General features: G+C 37.9%; 5 protein-coding genes across 7 annotated transcripts; 3 read left to right on the top strand and 2 right to left on the bottom strand.

The window, feature by feature from the left end:
• The first annotated feature begins 263 nt into the window (after positions 1–263).
• Positions 264–3,529, top strand: LOC103312726 (hypothetical protein). The gene is made up of 2 exons (XM_008194137.3): positions 264–1,909; positions 1,957–3,529. Exons 1-2 carry the CDS (start codon positions 1,526–1,528, stop codon positions 2,218–2,220), a joined length of 648 nt encoding a protein of 215 aa, XP_008192359.1. The 5' UTR covers positions 264–1,525; the 3' UTR covers positions 2,221–3,529.
• On the bottom strand, positions 2,229–3,567 carry LOC664561 (membrane-associated progesterone receptor component 1). Its single transcript, XM_970557.5, has 3 exons — positions 3,221–3,567; positions 3,022–3,171; positions 2,229–2,975 (listed from the first exon to the last, which is right to left on the bottom strand). Exons 1-3 carry the CDS (start codon positions 3,522–3,524, stop codon positions 2,860–2,862), a joined length of 570 nt encoding a protein of 189 aa, XP_975650.1. The 5' UTR covers positions 3,525–3,567; the 3' UTR covers positions 2,229–2,859.
• A 600-nt stretch (positions 3,568–4,167) lies between these two features.
• On the top strand, positions 4,168–8,831 carry LOC664559 (croquemort). Of its 2 annotated transcripts, none has more exons than XM_008194135.3 (8): positions 4,168–4,332; positions 6,650–6,778; positions 7,015–7,326; positions 7,375–7,584; positions 7,637–7,848; positions 7,898–8,065; positions 8,115–8,312; positions 8,360–8,831. In XM_008194135.3, the coding sequence occupies exons 2-8, from the start codon at positions 6,656–6,658 to the stop codon at positions 8,604–8,606; spliced, it is 1,470 nt and encodes a 489-aa protein (XP_008192357.1). In that variant the 5' UTR covers positions 4,168–4,332; positions 6,650–6,655; the 3' UTR covers positions 8,607–8,831. The 2 variants fall into 2 exon arrangements, with proteins under 2 accessions (XP_008192357.1, XP_008192356.1); XM_008194134.2 differs by lacking the exon at positions 4,168–4,332 and adding an exon at positions 6,435–6,585.
• eIF3f1 (eukaryotic translation initiation factor 3 subunit f1) lies at positions 8,822–9,917 on the bottom strand. The gene is made up of 3 exons (XM_970554.4): positions 9,759–9,917; positions 9,176–9,633; positions 8,822–9,124 (listed from the first exon to the last, which is right to left on the bottom strand). The coding sequence occupies exons 1-3, from the start codon at positions 9,865–9,867 to the stop codon at positions 8,855–8,857; spliced, it is 837 nt and encodes a 278-aa protein (XP_975647.3). The 5' UTR covers positions 9,868–9,917; the 3' UTR covers positions 8,822–8,854.
• Positions 9,918–9,970: 53 nt separating this feature from the next.
• Positions 9,971–16,672, top strand: LOC664556 (uncharacterized protein). 2 transcript variants are annotated; one of them, XM_008194133.3, is made up of 6 exons: positions 9,971–10,278; positions 10,393–10,529; positions 10,588–13,589; positions 13,645–13,773; positions 15,294–16,271; positions 16,320–16,672. In XM_008194133.3, exons 2-6 carry the CDS (start codon positions 10,522–10,524, stop codon positions 16,430–16,432), a joined length of 4,230 nt encoding a protein of 1,409 aa, XP_008192355.1. In that variant the 5' UTR covers positions 9,971–10,278; positions 10,393–10,521; the 3' UTR covers positions 16,433–16,672. The 2 variants fall into 2 exon arrangements, with proteins under 2 accessions (XP_008192355.1, XP_975645.2); XM_970552.4 differs by lacking the exon at positions 10,393–10,529.
• The last annotated feature ends 204 nt before the right edge of the window (positions 16,673–16,876 follow it).

The following is a 16,876-nucleotide window of genomic DNA, read 5'->3' as shown; positions in this document are numbered from 1 at the left end:
GTCTGAGTCTCTTAAGAGTAGTCTTACCCTTGGAAGTGATTTCAAATCTGGCATCTCAAAAACTAATAACATTTTAAATAGTAATCACACATCCAGGAGTATTTATAGTGCTTTTATTTTCACTATTCATGGGGATTTTTTCAGAATTTTTCTTCAATTCTTTTATACTAAATTAAAATTAATATTAAATTAATATTAAGCGCACTTAATAATTGCTAATTGCTCTTCTAATTCAGAAATGAACGGCGAAGATTATTTATGTTGTTTCATGTAAAAATTACGTAAAAAAATTGCCGCTAGGCTCAAAAAAATATTAAACAGTAAGTTTATTCTCACATTTTGCAGATCGCATTATTTATCGTAATAAAATTTCAAATTCACGAGTTATTTGAGTTTTGTAACACAAATGGCAAATACATTTAATATAACACGAAGAATTATAAGTTATAACTGATAACTAATTAGACTAATTTGAATTAAGTTGTCATTTACTTGAGAAAGATCTAATTAAACACGAATAAATTTGATTACAAAAGAATGCGAGCTACACAACGATTTTTTTTAGGCTAGGGGCAATTTTTTTATATAATTCTTGCATAGTACAACATTTTATCATAGTTTGTTTTGTTTTACCTCATGTCTATGATGAATAAAGTTCACTATTGATATTTCGATCCACAAGAAGCTATATTGACTTCGAGGCAATATATTTTGAACGAAATTCCTCGAAATAGTCGCGCTTTTAGTAAAACAACAGTTAAAAAAGCAAAAATATTGAAATTCTTAACTCAAAAGTCAGTTACTTTTCATTCGTTCTGCGGTTCAAGAAAGCAATAATAACACCACTTGCGATATAATTCTATGATTTTTCGGCGTATTTTTGCTTACATTTAGCAAAACAATTGCGTTTCTGATTATTTTTGACTGAAGAACACATGCTAAAATGCTTGAAAATATAATTTTTAGCTAATAGTACCGTTGTGTTTCGCCAAAAAAGGGTTTAGAAGTGTTTCAATGCTCGAAAAAGGTACATAAGTATAGCACCATTTTCTATTTCTACCCAACTCAAAGATTTTTAAGCAATTTTGTGTCAAAATGCAAGAAGAGAGCTCTATATCCCATTTCAGGTCGTAGTAGTTTAGAAAACTAATTTACGTTTAATATGAAAATAGGTACATTTGTAGGATAAGGGTAATTTTTTTAGGTGTAGATTTAATTTATTTTTTTGGAAATATGCGTCGTTCTTTTATTTTTTATAACGACTTGAGCTTATTTGAATTCTCTCAGTTTTGATTTTTATACCGAGACGAATTGGTACCTAAATTAAAGTCGTTGGATGATTATTCTGCAGAAATGCTAATGGGAACACAATAAAAATCTGACTGATTATCCAAAAACTTTATTAACCGCAACAATCGCGAATAACATGTTCCAAAATTCTCTCGTGTTCGCGATACATGTTCGCGTTACGTTGGCAACATGCGCACACTTTCCTCCACGATGAAAAACCCCAGTTTCGCCCATCATGGAGCCCACAACCCAGCCCCAAGCCCCCGAATGGACCTGTCCCGAAGTCTTGCGCCTTATCAGAGAATTTGGCAAACGGCCAGCCCTTTGGGACCCCGATTGCGACGACTACAAGAACAGGTCCCGGAAACACGCAAAGTGGCTCGAACTAGCGAACATTTTCAACTGCAGCAGGCTCGAGGTCGAACGCAAGATGAAAATTCTCAACTCGCAGTATCGAAGGGAAAGATTCAAAGCCATCCAAATGAAGAAAGCTGGGAAGTTCCACGTAACTACGTGGTACGGGTACAAGGAATTTTCTTTCATGAACAAGCTATTGGAGAGGTATAAGAACAAGAGCGAACAGTCCAATGAAAGTAATGCTATGCCTAATATTAAACGAGTATGGGTCCAGATTTGGTTTACGAATATGTGATTGTTTTGTTTTAGGAAATAGGCGAAGAGGTGTTGGAAGACGAAGAAAGTGAAAACGGAGAAGTGACAGAATCACCATGTTTTGTTGATGTTTCAGAAGTAGAAAAAAATAAGTGTGAAACACAGAATTTTAAAGACGAGTGGTCGCTTTTTGGCGAATTAGTTGCACACGTATTTAGGAAATTACCGGATGATAGGACAAGATGCATAGTTAGACATAAGATAAATACGGTTCTGTATGAGGCGGAGTTGGCGACTTATGGCAATGGAATAAATTAAAATTCCTATTAAAAGAGATATTTCATTTTTAAATCTTACATAAAGTAGGCGTTAACATGTATAATTTCTTCAAAAACTCTTCATACATACAATTATATACACACACCATAATTATGTAGCTGGTCATAAAAGAAAGGTACATTTCAAATGTTACAAAGTACGGTCCTGTGTTACCTAAGTACTGGTGTTTCGTTAAGAAAATAGACATTTGAAACGTGCCGTATATTAAAAACTGTAGCCCCTAAAATAAAAAGTGCCACATGTTACCAACTAAAGCCACACTGAAGTTGGTAACGTGTGTTGTAACCTTGACCCACTTGTGGCACTCGCTAAATCTTAAAATTACCCAACACAAAAATAAAATACGTCATTTGCAGTGTTGTTACAATATTGCGAATTTATTGGCGGAAAAGGGACCGTAATTTATGACGAGACTTAAAATTAGAAAATGCACAAACTGGAATCGAATCGTTACCACTTTAGCGTTACATAAAAATTTGAAAAGAAGCTCACATAAGTAACAATTACCGGAAATGCATCACACGAACCATCCTTAAAAAATATGTTAAAAAAGCCAACAAGATCATATAAAACGAAGATATTTTTTTACACTAGAAGAGCAGTCTTTCAGCCTCAAATTCAATCATCTTTGCTTTTATCGCCCGCGCCCGTTGGGGTCTCATCTTCTTCATCATCAGAGTAGTTCGTGGGCTGCTCGCCTGGCTTCAGTAGCTTCCCAACGAGGTCGTATTTCTCTGCAATGAGTTGCGTTATTCGTTATCTCCATGGCCGGCAATTTACCTTTGAACTGCGCCTCCCATTCCCGGACCGAATCCATTTCCATGCTGTTAAGGTCGCTCAAATCGTCGTACTCGTCGGTTTTTGCCGAGACTGAGAAGGTGGCGAGCCCCCTGGAGGCGTCGCGGCCGCCGAACGCCGCATAAGGGCCCCCTGAACCAAAAGTGTGACATCATCATGATGGCCGCTGGGAAGTACTCACCGGGGCCGTAAAAACGCTTCCCTTTTGTAACGTCGTAGACGTTGCCGTTGACGGCCACGAGGACGCGTCCATCCTCTTGGTTTCCGTCGTATTTTTTCAGTTCTTCAACGGTAAAGTCTCTTTTTTTCAATTTGGGGAGCTCCGGCTCGGGTTGGCGACTCTGAGGCACATCTTGTCGGCTTTTCACTATTTTGTACACTAGAATTCCGATCAGACACACTAAAAGAATGTTTACGGGACTTTGGACGATTTCCAAGACAATATTTGTAAGAAAACCGCCGGATTTTGCTTCGCTTTCCGCCATCTTGACCAACTATCTGACTTGATTTGACAACTTCATAGTCATTTTTTCACCGGTGTGGTGGCAGCACCACCGTCAAAACATGACCCGAGGTCAGGGTCAACACAAATTACGCCACAAAAATTGCTAATTTTTTTTATTCCTGATAAAAACAATAAACCAGGCTTTGGCAGGTCAGGGGGTTAATTATTTCGCCATATAGACGATTTTTGGTCCTAAATTTATCTTATGACTTCATTTTCGACGGTGGTTTTCGATCGTGATCGATTTTTTTTTCAAATTCCCTCAATACATAATGTTCCATTAAACCTTTGAAACTGTTGGAAAAGATCCAAAAATTACAACGTTTAAAGTTCTCGGAAACTACTTGTACTCACTAATTATTACATCAAATCCAGAATTCTAAACAACCAGATTTTTTTAGATTTCTGACACCACTTGCTTTGTCAGTATTCGGTATCCTGGTCTGACTAAACAATATATTTCAACATTTTTGTTGTTTTTTTGTCAGCATTTACATTTTTTATCACTTCTTGGTTTAATTTTATGAATTACCCGGTAAGCAATATTGTTTTTAGTATATTCCTGGTTGCATAAGCAAACTATTTTATTCAAATTTGTACAGATGGCGCTAAAGTATTTTTTCGCAATGATAATGGCAGAAGGTCGAGCTGTTATTGTTGTTCCAATTTTTTGTTACTCATCGACGCTAATGTTCTGGGTGTTGATGTGTCTGAAAACTATTGTATAAAAACTTTCTGGATCAAGATTAATGTGGACGTATCTGTGATATTTCTTGTAGGATTATAAGGTAGGTTGCATTCTGTAGCTTACAGCTTTATTGGTTATGTTGTGATCAGGGGTTCTGGGGCGAAGGTGATTGTTGTCATTCAGAGAATTTGTAGAAATCAATGTTGCAACCGTTGCTTATCTATTTTTATTGTATTTGTTGATAGCACATACACATTGGTTGATAAAAATACTACAGCATTACATTTGGTTCATTTTATGTGCTGAAGAGTAGTATTATGAGTAATATCCGCCTTGTTTTTTTTAAATACATTTAAAAGCAATTATTAATTGTCAGGTCTACGACATCTATAAATTATCTAGTTTTACCAAAAAAAAAAATATTTTTGTCAGAAACCAAGCATATTACTAATAAATTTAGCTTAATCACCCACCCACTTCTAACTACTTAATAGTCAAATATTGTACATGATTCGTCAGTAAACACATTTCGATATCAGTACTAAACAAATATTTACACTCACATTGTATAAATAATTTAAAAATATTTAACTAAGTGAAAAACAGAACTGTGAAAAGCACATGTGCTTTTGTATGAGATTTTTTTTATCGTTTAAAATTGCTTTAAAAGAAAAATATTAAACTCACTTATTTTATTTTCGATACGAATAAAGAAAAAAGAAAGACAAAATAAAGTGATACAAAATTGACCATTTATAATGTGAAAGTGAGTTTGAACTATTGCAAGTAATTATACAAACAACAACGTAATCATTTGCAGTAATTTGTTTAACAATGATATGAATAATAATCTAAATTCGACTAGGAAAAATAACAGCGATAAAGTAGTAACAAATTAATGCCAATACCACAGCTAATACTTATTCTTTTACTAATTTAAAATTTGAAATTATCACAATATGTAATTGTTACTTCCACACCCTTAAATGACCTTTTTAATTTCACATTCATATTTAATAGAAATCATTAACATTAATTAAAAAGTAGTATTAAATTCGCCGCTCAATTTGAGACACTCATTATGTGTAATTAATGATCTATTCAGGATTGGTTTATTACCGAAATAATAAACAATTAAACACGTACCCGCACATTGTTCATAGTGGATTTTGAAGTGCTCTGTTGTAATTGTCTGCTAGCGAAAGTATTTGGAACTAAGGCAAATGGTAAATTAGTATCTACAAAGTTTTATATTGCATTTATATTTTTCTTTGTTAAATTTTCAAGTTAAAAAATTCACTTTAGACTAGCGATACTTTTGTCATTTAACTTTTTGTTATCATAGTATTCACATTTTTCGCAAATTATGAATAATCAGTAGATAATTTTTTTGTAAAAATTATATATAGAAGATGTTTCGAATTACAAGGAAGTTTGAAGATTGTTTTAAAAGCCAATCGCCACAGTCATGTTTAGTATTGATATTATAAACAAGATTTACAAAAATCTGGATTTTTTCAGGGTTTACCGGTTTCATATTTCCGTAACAAAGAAATTTAAAGTAGTTTTGGATGTAAAACTTGTGCCTTAGTATTACGTGTTTTTCAGTAGCAGTATTTCTTTGTTAACACTGTCGAAAATTTCTTCACTTAACAAAAACAACAAATTTTAATTGCGAGCACTTTTACTTTTTTTACTTTGAAATTACGTGGAAGTTATTTAACATGCAAGAGAAACTTGTATGAATTATTAATTGAATGATTCAACTAATATTCTTTAATTAGTCGTTTTGTAAAATTCGTCTTAGCGATGCATTCTTTTCTATTTCAATTATTCAATGATGTTAATCGGGACAGACTTGAATGATACTTTGGATTGTTAAAGATAAAAAACTTACCTCACTCACCAATTGATCGATTATTTAAGTGGCTGCAATTGTTAGATTAATAATGAATTTATTCATGTGAGGTGACCCTCACTTTTTATTTTCCGCTTTGTTTATTTTAGCGACCATTATGTAGGTTATCTAATATTGATAACAACAAATAAACCTTCACGCACATACATACTTAGGTTTGAATTTTTTTTTTCCAATTTTAAATCACTGTGATTCATGTTCATGTTATTTTCATCTTCTTGTATTTAACTCCATAAACGGAAATGATCGACTCATAATGGGCACCAGATGACTAATTTACTGCCAACGGTCAAAGTTTTCAAACAAAATAAGTGATAATATATGCGATAATTTGTATGTATAAACTCAACTCTGTTCATTAGTTGCATGTTTTTCATCCATTTGTGCTGCCTGATCTAATCCATTTCAAGTGCTCTCATGTTATTGCAAAACAAGGTGCACCTAAAACAAAAGGATTCAATCGATAAGTGTTTTATCATTTTGCTGTCCCATTTTGCAGAAAATAATGCCTTGCTGTACACCCACTTGCCGAAAATGGAGCGTATTTGGTTTCGGTACGTTCTTTCTAGTCCTCGGTGTTGCCATTATCGTTTTTTGGAACAGCTTGGTCCAGTCGATTAAAGATCAGGTGAGGAGGATGATTTATGCACTCACTTGCTTCACTCGGTATTATTTAAAATTTTCAAATGTACAATTAGTCGAATTAAACGCTTTTCCTTACTTTCCCCGTAGAAATTCAGTAAGGTTTCTCTCAAACTATTTTTACTTGAGTTGTTTTTCAATGTCTACTGTTTTTTTATTTATATAATTATCTTGATGATGTTTTGTTAAGAGAGTGAAAAAATTACGTGTTATCCACTTCAGGAACTAAATCTCGGTAACGATGGTACGACGGAGTACAAAATGTGGAAGGAAACGCCGATTCCGATGTACATCGAGTTTTATTTATACAATTGGACTAATTGGAAAGAAGTCGTTGATTCTAAATGGTCGCTAAAACCGTCGTTTGAAGAACACGGTCCTTACACTTATAACGAAAAACATATTCGTAAAAATGTGATATTCAACGACAATCACACGGTGACTTACAAGACCCAAAGGATTTGGCATTTTGCTCCCGAAAAGTCTAAAGGGTCCTTAGATGACGTAATAACGACACTGAACCCGATTTTAGTTGTAAGTTTCACAGCTCTTGCTAAACTTTGGTTGAGTTGCTTCTTCTAGACGGTCGGTTCTATGGTCAAGTACAAACACCCTATTGTTAAAATGGGCGTCAATTTTTTTATCAAAGAAAAGGGGGTTAATTTAACAGTGACTAAAACAGCGCGGGAATTTATTTTTGACGGATACGACGACCCGTTGCTGGATTTATTGAAGAAATTACACATGAGGCATATAAATATACCGTTCGACAAGTTTGCCTGGTTTATTTCGGTGTGTAATCTATTTTTTTTTATGATTTACAAAAACCGTTCGTATTTAATAGAGGAATGAGTCCATTGATTACGACGGCATTTACAACATGTATGACGGCACCGACGACGTCCGAAAACTCGGAAGGTTCGCTTGGTGGAATTACAACAACCAAACCGAATATTTCCCGAATTATTGCGGGGAAGTCAATGGAACTAGCGGGGAATTATGGTATCCAGTGGAAAACGACCAATATGCAGAAGTTTTTTCACCGGACACGTGCAGGTATTCCCATTTAAATGTTTAATTTCTACGATTTAAAATCCCTCTCCAGTACTTTAACTTTAGTCAAACAAGGAACGGAGGAATTGCACGGCGTAGTGGGCCACAAATTCGTGGGCGATGAGAAATTGTTTGATAATGGGACACGTTATCCGGACATGAGATGTTTCAGTCCTGGGGATGTGTTACCAAGCGGCGTCCGAAACGTGTCGCATTGCAAGTAATGTTTGTTTATTTTCTCAAAGTGCATGACTTATGCTGTGATGCAGGTTTGGAGCACCGGCGTTTATTTCCTACCCGCATTTTTACTTAGCTGATCCGTACTATAGGGAAGCTATCACGGGAATGACTCCCAACAAAACCGAGCACGAATTGTTTATTTCAATTGAACCGGAAACCGGTATCCCATTACATGCAAGAGTGGCAGCTCAGATTAATCTTCATCTTGAAAAAATCGACAGAATAACGTAATTTTTTGTAGAGTGAATTACTTTTTACTAAGATTGTTTTATAGGTTGTTGGAACACGTTGGGAGAGAGTATTTGATTCCGGCGATGTGGTTTAAACAGTATGCCGTTTTGAGCGAAGACTTGGCAAATCAGGCTAAGATGCTTATCATTCTTCCTGCTGTTGGTCAATATACCGGAATTGGGGCTGTCGCCTTGGGTTCACTGCTTTTGAGCATTTTTGGTTTTCTTACGTGGAAAAGTTACAGGAAAGGTAGAGAGGAGGAAACACTGTTGAATCAGGAAGAATTTTAATACTCTGATTTTTTAATAGCCAGACGTAAAATTGGAATTTAGCAATACTTGTAAATATTGAACATTGCTGTGATATGTACTTGACCATTTTGTGTAAGACTAGTGTGGGCATTGATTGCATGTGTATATTCTGTAAAATTATGTACATAGTACTTAATTTGAAATTCATAAATGAATGAATGAAATATATTATTTTTAGCCAGACATACAAAACATTGAAAAATTCTGATTCGTTTATTTTTGTCATATTACACCGACGTGAGCAGCGTAAGCTTCTCGTTAAGTTGCAATTGGGTTTTAATGAGCTGAGACAACGTAATCACCATTAACAAGTCTTTGACGTTACTGTTAAACATTTCTGAGAACTGTTCGTTATTCATATGCGGCACGGAATTGATCAAGTCGAGTAGTGACCTCCCTACTGCATTATTCGGTTGAACCTTTCCAGCTAAAACATCTTCAACATACGACAGAACTTGCTCTAAAAGTATCCCCATCTTTGATCCAGCTTCAGACACCTTAAAACCCCCAGTTAAACGTAATTTCTCGTTTTTTTATCACAAACAAACCTGGGCCAAGTCCAACAAGGGATGAACGTTCCGAGACCTCCCTCCCCCAGCCCCCAATGTTTTTTGACATAGTTGTAACCCAAAAATCTCGGGGTCGTAACACGTAACATCGATGGGGATGGATGTAAACATGCAACCTTGTTTCCCATTGGGGACTCCTAGAGATACACACACGTATGCTTTAAGGCCCATGCGGCCCCCTTGAAGACTTGAATCAAGGGTCACGTGGACTGGATTGTTGCATTCTCTGGCATAATACTCGTGAATAACGGAACTGTGGTTGGTGACTTCGTGGCCTGTGGCCCACCAACCGACGATACTTTCGTTGGAATTCACACGACGGTTTAGGTCATGCACATCCATGGCGTAATTCAGCTCGGCTTCGACCTGGTCGACGGTCTCCTTATGCGGGACGCAAAAGCAGTTTATCACCTCCACGATGCCTTTATCGACGTTTCCTATTCAATTTTTTAATATTAAAGGAAGAAAAACTGGTTAAATATTTGACAATTGAAGGTTAGGTAACTGTCACATGTCATAACATGTTTAAAGGTTCGGAATTATGGAATAATTTATTGCGTACCCAAGAGCGTGCCAATAACCCGGTGCGAGTCTGCATTTCTCCGTTCATAGGCGTCCACAATTTGGAAAAGCACCACCGGATGGATTTTAACTTGCAAGTTGAGCGCCATTTTGCCCAGAAAAGTAACCAAGAACCATGCGCAATCCCCTAAGTTTCCAAGCATGCCAACACAGCACCGCGAAAAGTGTCCAGTTTGCATTCAAATCTGCGAAAGTTCGTGTTTTGTTTCATCGATAAATCGTCGAAATTCCGCCGAATTCGACCGGGTTTTCGGCCGTTTTTCCCAAAATCGTGGTCGTTTCGCGTGGTGTGGCGCTTTCGCGGTTTGGGGGTGGATTAGTGTCGAAATCGGCACGTCCAAGTTTGACTTTTAGTATTGATGGCTCGCATCAAAATGGTTTCGCGGCCCACCACTGGCTGTGTATATGCGTTGTTTTGGTATATCCGCAATGCAGGCGTGCCGGATTTATACCGTTCCGTAGCGTGTGCCTGTTGGATTAATCTGGATAAAACTTAGAAGGTGGGTGCAAATTTTTCACAAAAATTCGAGTGCACCCCTCCCCGCCTTTGGGCCAATTCAAATTCGATTGTTTATTATTATTGACAGGCGGCTGCTTGATTGTCACACTTTTAGGTTTCTCGCAGTTCTGCCCGATTTTCTTCGACAATCGGGGAAATTTCAAGGGGTCACCTTCACTAAACGCGAATTTGTAACATGTCCCGGTGGTCCTAACCAAAAATAACCACAAATTTGTGGCAAAAAATGCAGAGGTCAAACACCTCAATCCCTGTCGATATTAGCAATGCTTAAGGGTCTTTGGGGTTTTAGGACTGCAGCTATGGACAGCGACACTTCAGATGAGACTTCTTCGGATTATTCAACCGAATCCTCAGACGACGATGGGATGGAAACAGCTGAAATATGTGGGACTAAACTGCAATTACCTCAAGGTCTCTGCGAACGAAAAGATATTCTCCTTTCGGTTTTGTCCAGTGAAACTTGGAATTCATTGTCGGATAATAACAAGGAACACTTGCAAACCTTTCTCCCGAATTTTCCCGAAAATGACGAGGAAGAGAAGAATAAAACATTGGAAAAACTGTTCAGTTGTGAGACGTTTCGTTTCAACAATCCCTTAGAAAAGTTCCATGAGGATCTCAAGGCTGGGTATTTTCGCCCAGACATTGCCAACATGCGGCGAATTATAAAGAAAGCGCAGAAGAAAGAAGCCATGTATAGGTATAAAAAGTTCAGGGAGAAATTAAAACAGGATGTAATCGAATCTCAGCAAAAGCTTCTCAATCAAATTAATAATCTCCCGCCTGGAGTGGAGCCCAAAATCGAGAAAATCCAAGACCCTAATTTAAATTACATCGTCCATCGAACGAAGCGACGATATTACCAGATTTTAGCCTCAATTCAGGCCAAAACGGAAGACAATTACTGTTCACCTGACGAGAATTACCCAGAGGGGCCCCCTGTGCCCCTCTCGCGTAAACAACGCCGTCACCTGAACAGTATCCGAAATAATTACACCTCAACTTCAGACGTCTTCATGTCAAGCATGTCGACAAAAGCCAACGGTTTAGATTTAGAAAAATTCATAACTCCCTTACGTAACCCCTTTTACATCACCGACGACACTTACAAGACGCTCATTTCGCAACACAAACGCCGGAAATTGGAACGAATCGACGATCCCGAATACAACACGAAAGGAATAACCTTGTCGGACATTGTAAATAGGACCCAGTTGCCTTATATTAAAAACCTAACTCTGACCCCAAAACATCACACCGACAATAAACTAGTGAAAAAGAAACGGAAGGAAGTCAGGTTAAGTGCGCATTCACACAGCTCAAACTCCGACAACGAGTCAGACTCGGACTCTTACATAGACGCAGTGACCGTAAACCACGCCAAAAAGGTCAAAACGAACCGAAATCCCAAAAGTGTGAGCAAAAATGTGAAAAGTGAAGTTAAGACCGAACTGTTCACGCCCCCTAAACCCGACACGCCCACTACGACCAAGCCCCTCCCCTTCTCCCAGTATGGCAAAATCACCCCGGTCACAATTTCCGACCTGGAAGGCATCGATATGATGGAAATCCCCATCGATTTGGACAATTCCAACATCGATATTCTGGAATTGAACAACAAACCGGAACTTATGCAAGAAACACACTCGAATTTTCTGTCGCTTATCCGCGATATTATTTGTTCAACCAACGAGCACAGGATGAATTTATTGACGTTGGAGGAACGGTTAAAATCGTGGCAAGAGAACCCGATAAGTCCCCTGAACGACTGGTACAGTTTGGTGGACAATTGGGTGAATTTGCTCAAAAGTGCTGTGAATTTTTTATGCGGGAATTCCCTTGAACAACCGGACGATTTTGTACCATATATGGAGTATAAAATTCCCTTAGATATGTACCAGTGGATAGGGGCGGGGCGTGATTCGGACGCGCTGTTGGCACCTCTGTGCACGTACTGGTTGGAGCATCGGAGCGAAGCTAAGATGAATAAGGAGAAGGATAAGGAGGAGATTGACGTGGAAGTGTCCGATAGGTCGCAGACCCCGCCCCCGCCACGGTGCCCAACCAATTGGACGGTGCGCAAAGCAACAAGTGACGAAATCAAGGAGTTTCGGGAACAGGAGCGCAAACGATACGATAATCCACACAAGGCGTTCACTTACCGTTGTAATGGTTACGAAAGTGTGGTTGGACCACTTAAAGGAATTTATAACGCTTCCGTTGGTAATACTAAAGCCAGGGGTCACACGATGTTGAACGCTGATCGGCCCAATTTTGTTACGATTTTATCATTGGTCAGAGATGCAACTGCACGGTTACCCAATGGGGAAGGTACAAGGGGCGATATTTGCGAGTTGTTGAAAAGTTCGCAATATATTTCAAGTACGGCCCCTGATAACGTGTTGCAATCAGTTGTGAGCGGGGCTCTAGACCGCATGCATACACAATTCGATCCTTGCGTTAAATACGACCCGAAACGAAAAATCTGGATTTATTTACACCGTAATCGGACCGAAGAAGATTTCGAACGCATCCACCAACAGTACCAAGGTGTGAACAAATCGAAAAAAGCGCCCAGTAAAAAGCCGAAACCACGGCCCAAAAGTGATAAAGTCGCTAATAAAGTTCCAAAAAGTGACGATAAATCAAAAGGCGTGCCTAAGGTTAAGAGTGGTGATAGTGGGACGTCCAAAACCAATTCCCTCCTTCTCTCAAATCAAGACAAAACCACGCCCACGTCCGACGAGAAAGAAATAAACGAAGCGTTGCAAGCGATTGTCCAAAATCGCGTGGCTTCGCCCACCATTAAACAAACACCGCCCAAACCTAAAGGTTTGGTCAAAATCATATCACCTACTCATGGCAAATCTCTGATTATTCCATCAAGTAAGCAAGAACGCGCCACGCCTCCTAAACAAATCGTCGCCCAACAACTCCTCCAAACCATTCAAGCCAAGCAAAAACAGCAAAGCGAAGCTGAAAAAATCGAAATCAAGACTACACAACCCCAGCAGTTTATTCAAAGCATCACGCCGCAGCAACTCCAAGCCATTAAGAATGTCACACTGGTGCGGGAGCCCAAACTTGGAGGTGCTTTGCCCGAACAGATACAGATTAAAACACAAGCGACGCTAACGCCAGCTCAACAACAGCAAATTTTGCAAACCATTAAGCAGAAGATTTTGCCGCAAGCTACAGTTTTGAATTCGCAACAACAGCAGCAACAACAGATTGTTTTGAAGCAGAAAGCGTTGCAGAAACAGACGCCACAGCAGGTTAAAGTCGGGATTGGTAAGTTGGGGGTGTTGATTAGGGTGTTATTGTGTCTGATTGTTTTTTGGTGTAGAAGGAGCGAAGAGTTTGGGGTCGACGCAGAGTCCGGTTGTGGCGAAGGTTTTGACGAATGCTGCGGGACAAGTTATTTCAGTGGAGAGTTTGTTGGCGCATCAGAAACAACACGGGTCGTTGCCACAAGGTAATTTATTTGGAAAATTATCACGCGACATTGAATGGCAACATTGAATAAGATAGAAATGCTGTAAATGGTAACAGTGAATTATTATTATTTTTTAAGGCAAAGACTAATTTATTTGGTAAAGTCGTGTTGCCACGCTTAAAAATAGTCAAAATAAATGTTATTTTGTTTGTTGCACTCAATTTTAGAGGTTTTCAAGTGAAGTTTTGTCAAAAATAAACCCAAAAACTATAAAATTTACCTTTTTTCAAGCATGTTTTTGAGCTGGATTCGTACTTTTTAAAATTAGTATTAATTAAAATTAATTAAAATTAGTATATATTTTTTAATGTCGCAAAAAATAGCAAATTAAATTATTTATTGATCTTAATTTAGGTACTTTCGCTTGCTTTGGTCCTCTTTTGAGGAATTTGTAAAAATTACAAAAATGAGTCGAACATGATGTTGTTTTGAGCTGATAATTTTCATCTTTAAGCTTCGTTAAGCACATGAAAACAAACAAAGTTTTCTGAGTTTTTTCTGTAAGAATTTGTTGGAATATACTGAAAAATCGCCAAATTAAATCGATTTTTTTGCGTGTCTTAGATGGGATATCATTTCGTAAAAATAAAACTAAAACTAAAAATAAAACGTGAAATAAAACCTAAAACCTTGAGTGTTCTAAGCACATTTTTGAGGTAAAAATTAATATTTTCCTAGAACTTTCGCAAAAGCTGCAGAGAAAACACTAAATTGGATCGAAATTGATCTAAATTTGTTTAATTTACTACCGGTTTCTCTCGATTTTGACCTTTTTCAACGAAATTTTGTCAAAAATTAACCCTAATTAAGCACGTTTAAAGCACGTTTTTGAAGTAAAATTTTCCTTTTTGTACGATTTCGTGAAAACAGACCGAAAATTACTAAATTCAATCGATACTTACTATATTTTTGCAATTATTTCGCATTATTATTTGTTTTTGTTATTTTTTCTGTTTGAGTGTTTCAGTTCTTTTGAGCTGAAAACATGGTGTGTTAAATTAAAATTAAATTAGGTGAGAAAAATTTCATGTTTACGCAACATTGAGCCTTTAATGAGTCGGTTTTTTTTGAAAAAAAAAAACAAAATTTTTTCTAAGATATTGTAAAAATTTGAATCAAATCTAATAATGTGAAAATACGTCAAAATTTGGCAACTTCGTCAGCTATTTTTAATAATAATAAATCACTGTGTTATATTTGTTGACAACAGCGTACTTACATTTTTGGGGCCAATTAGCCACAACTTAAAACTTTCTGTGTTTCCGTGTGATTTTGTGTTAAATTGGACTTTAGTGATAAATTCATTGCCAAGAAAATCCACTAATTAAAAGAGAAAACCAGTTGCGAAAAGTGACTTTTGTTTTTATAGTTTTGTAAAAGATATTATGTAATAGTAATTATTTAATGTTGCCAACTTAATCTCAAACACAGAGTTTTTTGATCTGAACTCTGAATGGTTGGTTGAGGTATCACAATTTGCAAAATAGGTTTTTTTCAAGGTACTACATTGCGGGTGTCTGGTACCAAAGGCGGCCCTGCGAACATAATTCAACTGACTGGCACGTCCAAACAAAACCCGATCGCTCAATTCGCTGTAGGATCACAAAACAACATAATAATAACGAGTCAACCAAAACTCGTCATGGCTACATCGTCAACAACAACCACAACGACAACAACTACATGCCCTTCGACGCTTACTACGACCATAACGACCACAACAACAAAACCAGTAGCGCGCGTTACAACCAATAAAACCCAACCACAAGCAATCACAACCACGAAATTCCCGCCGAAAATCGCCCAACAATTAATCAACGCTAAATTAATAACAACCGATGGACAAAAAGTCGTCCAACCGAAAATATTCATGAGTCAACAAAACCAAGTCAAGTTGGCCTCGGCCAAAAACATCTCTCTAACATCGAAACCTGTGACATTAGCCGCAAATGCCAACACGATTCGAATGGTGAATGCCGCCAACTTGAATTTGACGCATATAGGGGGCAAGCCTGTTCTTTTGGCGAGTAAAGGCACAACGATACAGAACATACAAGGCCAAAACGTGATACTTCAGACACAACCGAACACGAGTGGCGGCTCATTGGTATTACAGAACGCTGTAAAAGCAATACCAACGACGCAAAACAACCCAAATATCAACATAATCAACCAGCAAAATGTGGTTTTGGGGCCCCAATTGAAAGTTCAGACGCCGCAACAGGTGGTTTTCAGCTCAGGGGTTAAAAGTGCAACCACTCAAGGACATATCGTACTGGAAGGACACCCAGTGAGGTTGCAGACGAGCACAGCGACCAACACCCAAAGGGTTGTGTTAGCGAGTCAAGGGCAAGGGGGGCAGATAGTGGCCCAGCAGATTTTACTACCGGCTGGGTTTCAAGGGACAGCTATCAATATCAAGGCGTTGCAAGGGGTGAAGGTTATACCCTTGGCCCAAGCGCATGGACAAGGCCGAGGTGAGTCGAGACTTTGTCGCAAAGACTTGTAAAAAAATCTGTTCTTAGGTGTTCAGGGGCGCCAAGTCTTTGCACGTGTCATGAGTCCAACGGTGGTTAAAGCCACGACAAGTGCGGTGGAGAAAAGTTCAGACCCTACAATAACGTCACCTGATATGTAAATAGGTTTCAGTTAAGTTTAACATGAGTTAGTGAATGTAATATTTTTTTAATTGTGGTAAACATCACTCAAGTTTGGTCTCAAGTCTTGGCTGAGTTTTCCTTTTTTATTTATTTATGGATTGGTTTTGTGATGTAAATACTGTAATAGTCGCCATTAGGTATTTGTGTAATTTATGAGTGTGTAGCTGCAATACAAGTTACAAATACTACTTAATAAAGTTAGGGTATCTTTTTATAAATGGTGTATTTGTCAACCCTAACTACTCGATCTTTCGTCTCTCGTGTCTGAACACTAGTGGATGAAATGTCTTAATCACATTATCCACTTAAAAAGTGTATTTTTGAACTTGGAATGCCTACAGAATGTATAGAATTCCTCCTTGCGCCTGGTGCTTATGCAACACAGTTCGCTCCTTGTCCGTCTCTTTCCCGGCATGGTCGTC

This window comes from Tribolium castaneum, chromosome 9, assembly GCF_031307605.1.
Source record: "Tribolium castaneum strain GA2 chromosome 9, icTriCast1.1, whole genome shotgun sequence".
Classification (NCBI taxonomy): Eukaryota; Metazoa; Arthropoda; class Insecta; order Coleoptera; family Tenebrionidae; genus Tribolium; species Tribolium castaneum.
This window is presented reverse-complemented; position numbering and strand designations above follow the sequence as displayed.

Bases quoted from the DNA above. Each gene is read 5' to 3' on its own strand.
- LOC103312726 (XM_008194137.3), top strand. From the start codon at position 1,526: ATGGAGCCCACAACCCAGCCCCAAGCCCCCGAATGGACCTGTCCCGAA. The intron at 1,910-1,956 runs GTATGGGTCCAG...GTTTTGTTTTAG, and splicing joins CTATGCCTAATATTAAACGA to GAAATAGGCGAAGAGGTGTT.
- LOC664561 (XM_970557.5), bottom strand. From the start codon at position 3,524: ATGGCGGAAAGCGAAGCAAAATCCGGCGGTTTTCTTACAAATATTGTC. The intron at 3,172-3,220 runs GTGAGTACTTCC...CTTTTGGTTCAG, and splicing joins GAAGCGTTTTTACGGCCCCG to GGGGCCCTTATGCGGCGTTC. The intron at 2,976-3,021 runs GTAAATTGCCGG...AACTCATTGCAG, and splicing joins ATGGGAGGCGCAGTTCAAAG to AGAAATACGACCTCGTTGGG.
- LOC664559 (XM_008194134.2), top strand. The intron at 7,327-7,374 runs GTAAGTTTCACA...TGCTTCTTCTAG, and splicing joins CACTGAACCCGATTTTAGTT to ACGGTCGGTTCTATGGTCAA. The intron at 7,585-7,636 runs GTGTGTAATCTA...CGTATTTAATAG, and splicing joins AGTTTGCCTGGTTTATTTCG to AGGAATGAGTCCATTGATTA.
- eIF3f1 (XM_970554.4), bottom strand. From the start codon at position 9,867: ATGGCGCTCAACTTGCAAGTTAAAATCCATCCGGTGGTGCTTTTCCAA. The intron at 9,634-9,758 runs GTACGCAATAAA...AAAATTGAATAG, and splicing joins GGTTATTGGCACGCTCTTGG to GAAACGTCGATAAAGGCATC. The intron at 9,125-9,175 runs GTTTGTTTGTGA...GGGGGTTTTAAG, and splicing joins CCTTGTTGGACTTGGCCCAG to GTGTCTGAAGCTGGATCAAA.
- LOC664556 (XM_008194133.3), top strand. The intron at 13,590-13,644 runs GTAAGTTGGGGG...TTTTTGGTGTAG, and splicing joins GCAGGTTAAAGTCGGGATTG to AAGGAGCGAAGAGTTTGGGG. The intron at 16,272-16,319 runs GTGAGTCGAGAC...ATCTGTTCTTAG, and splicing joins AGCGCATGGACAAGGCCGAG to GTGTTCAGGGGCGCCAAGTC.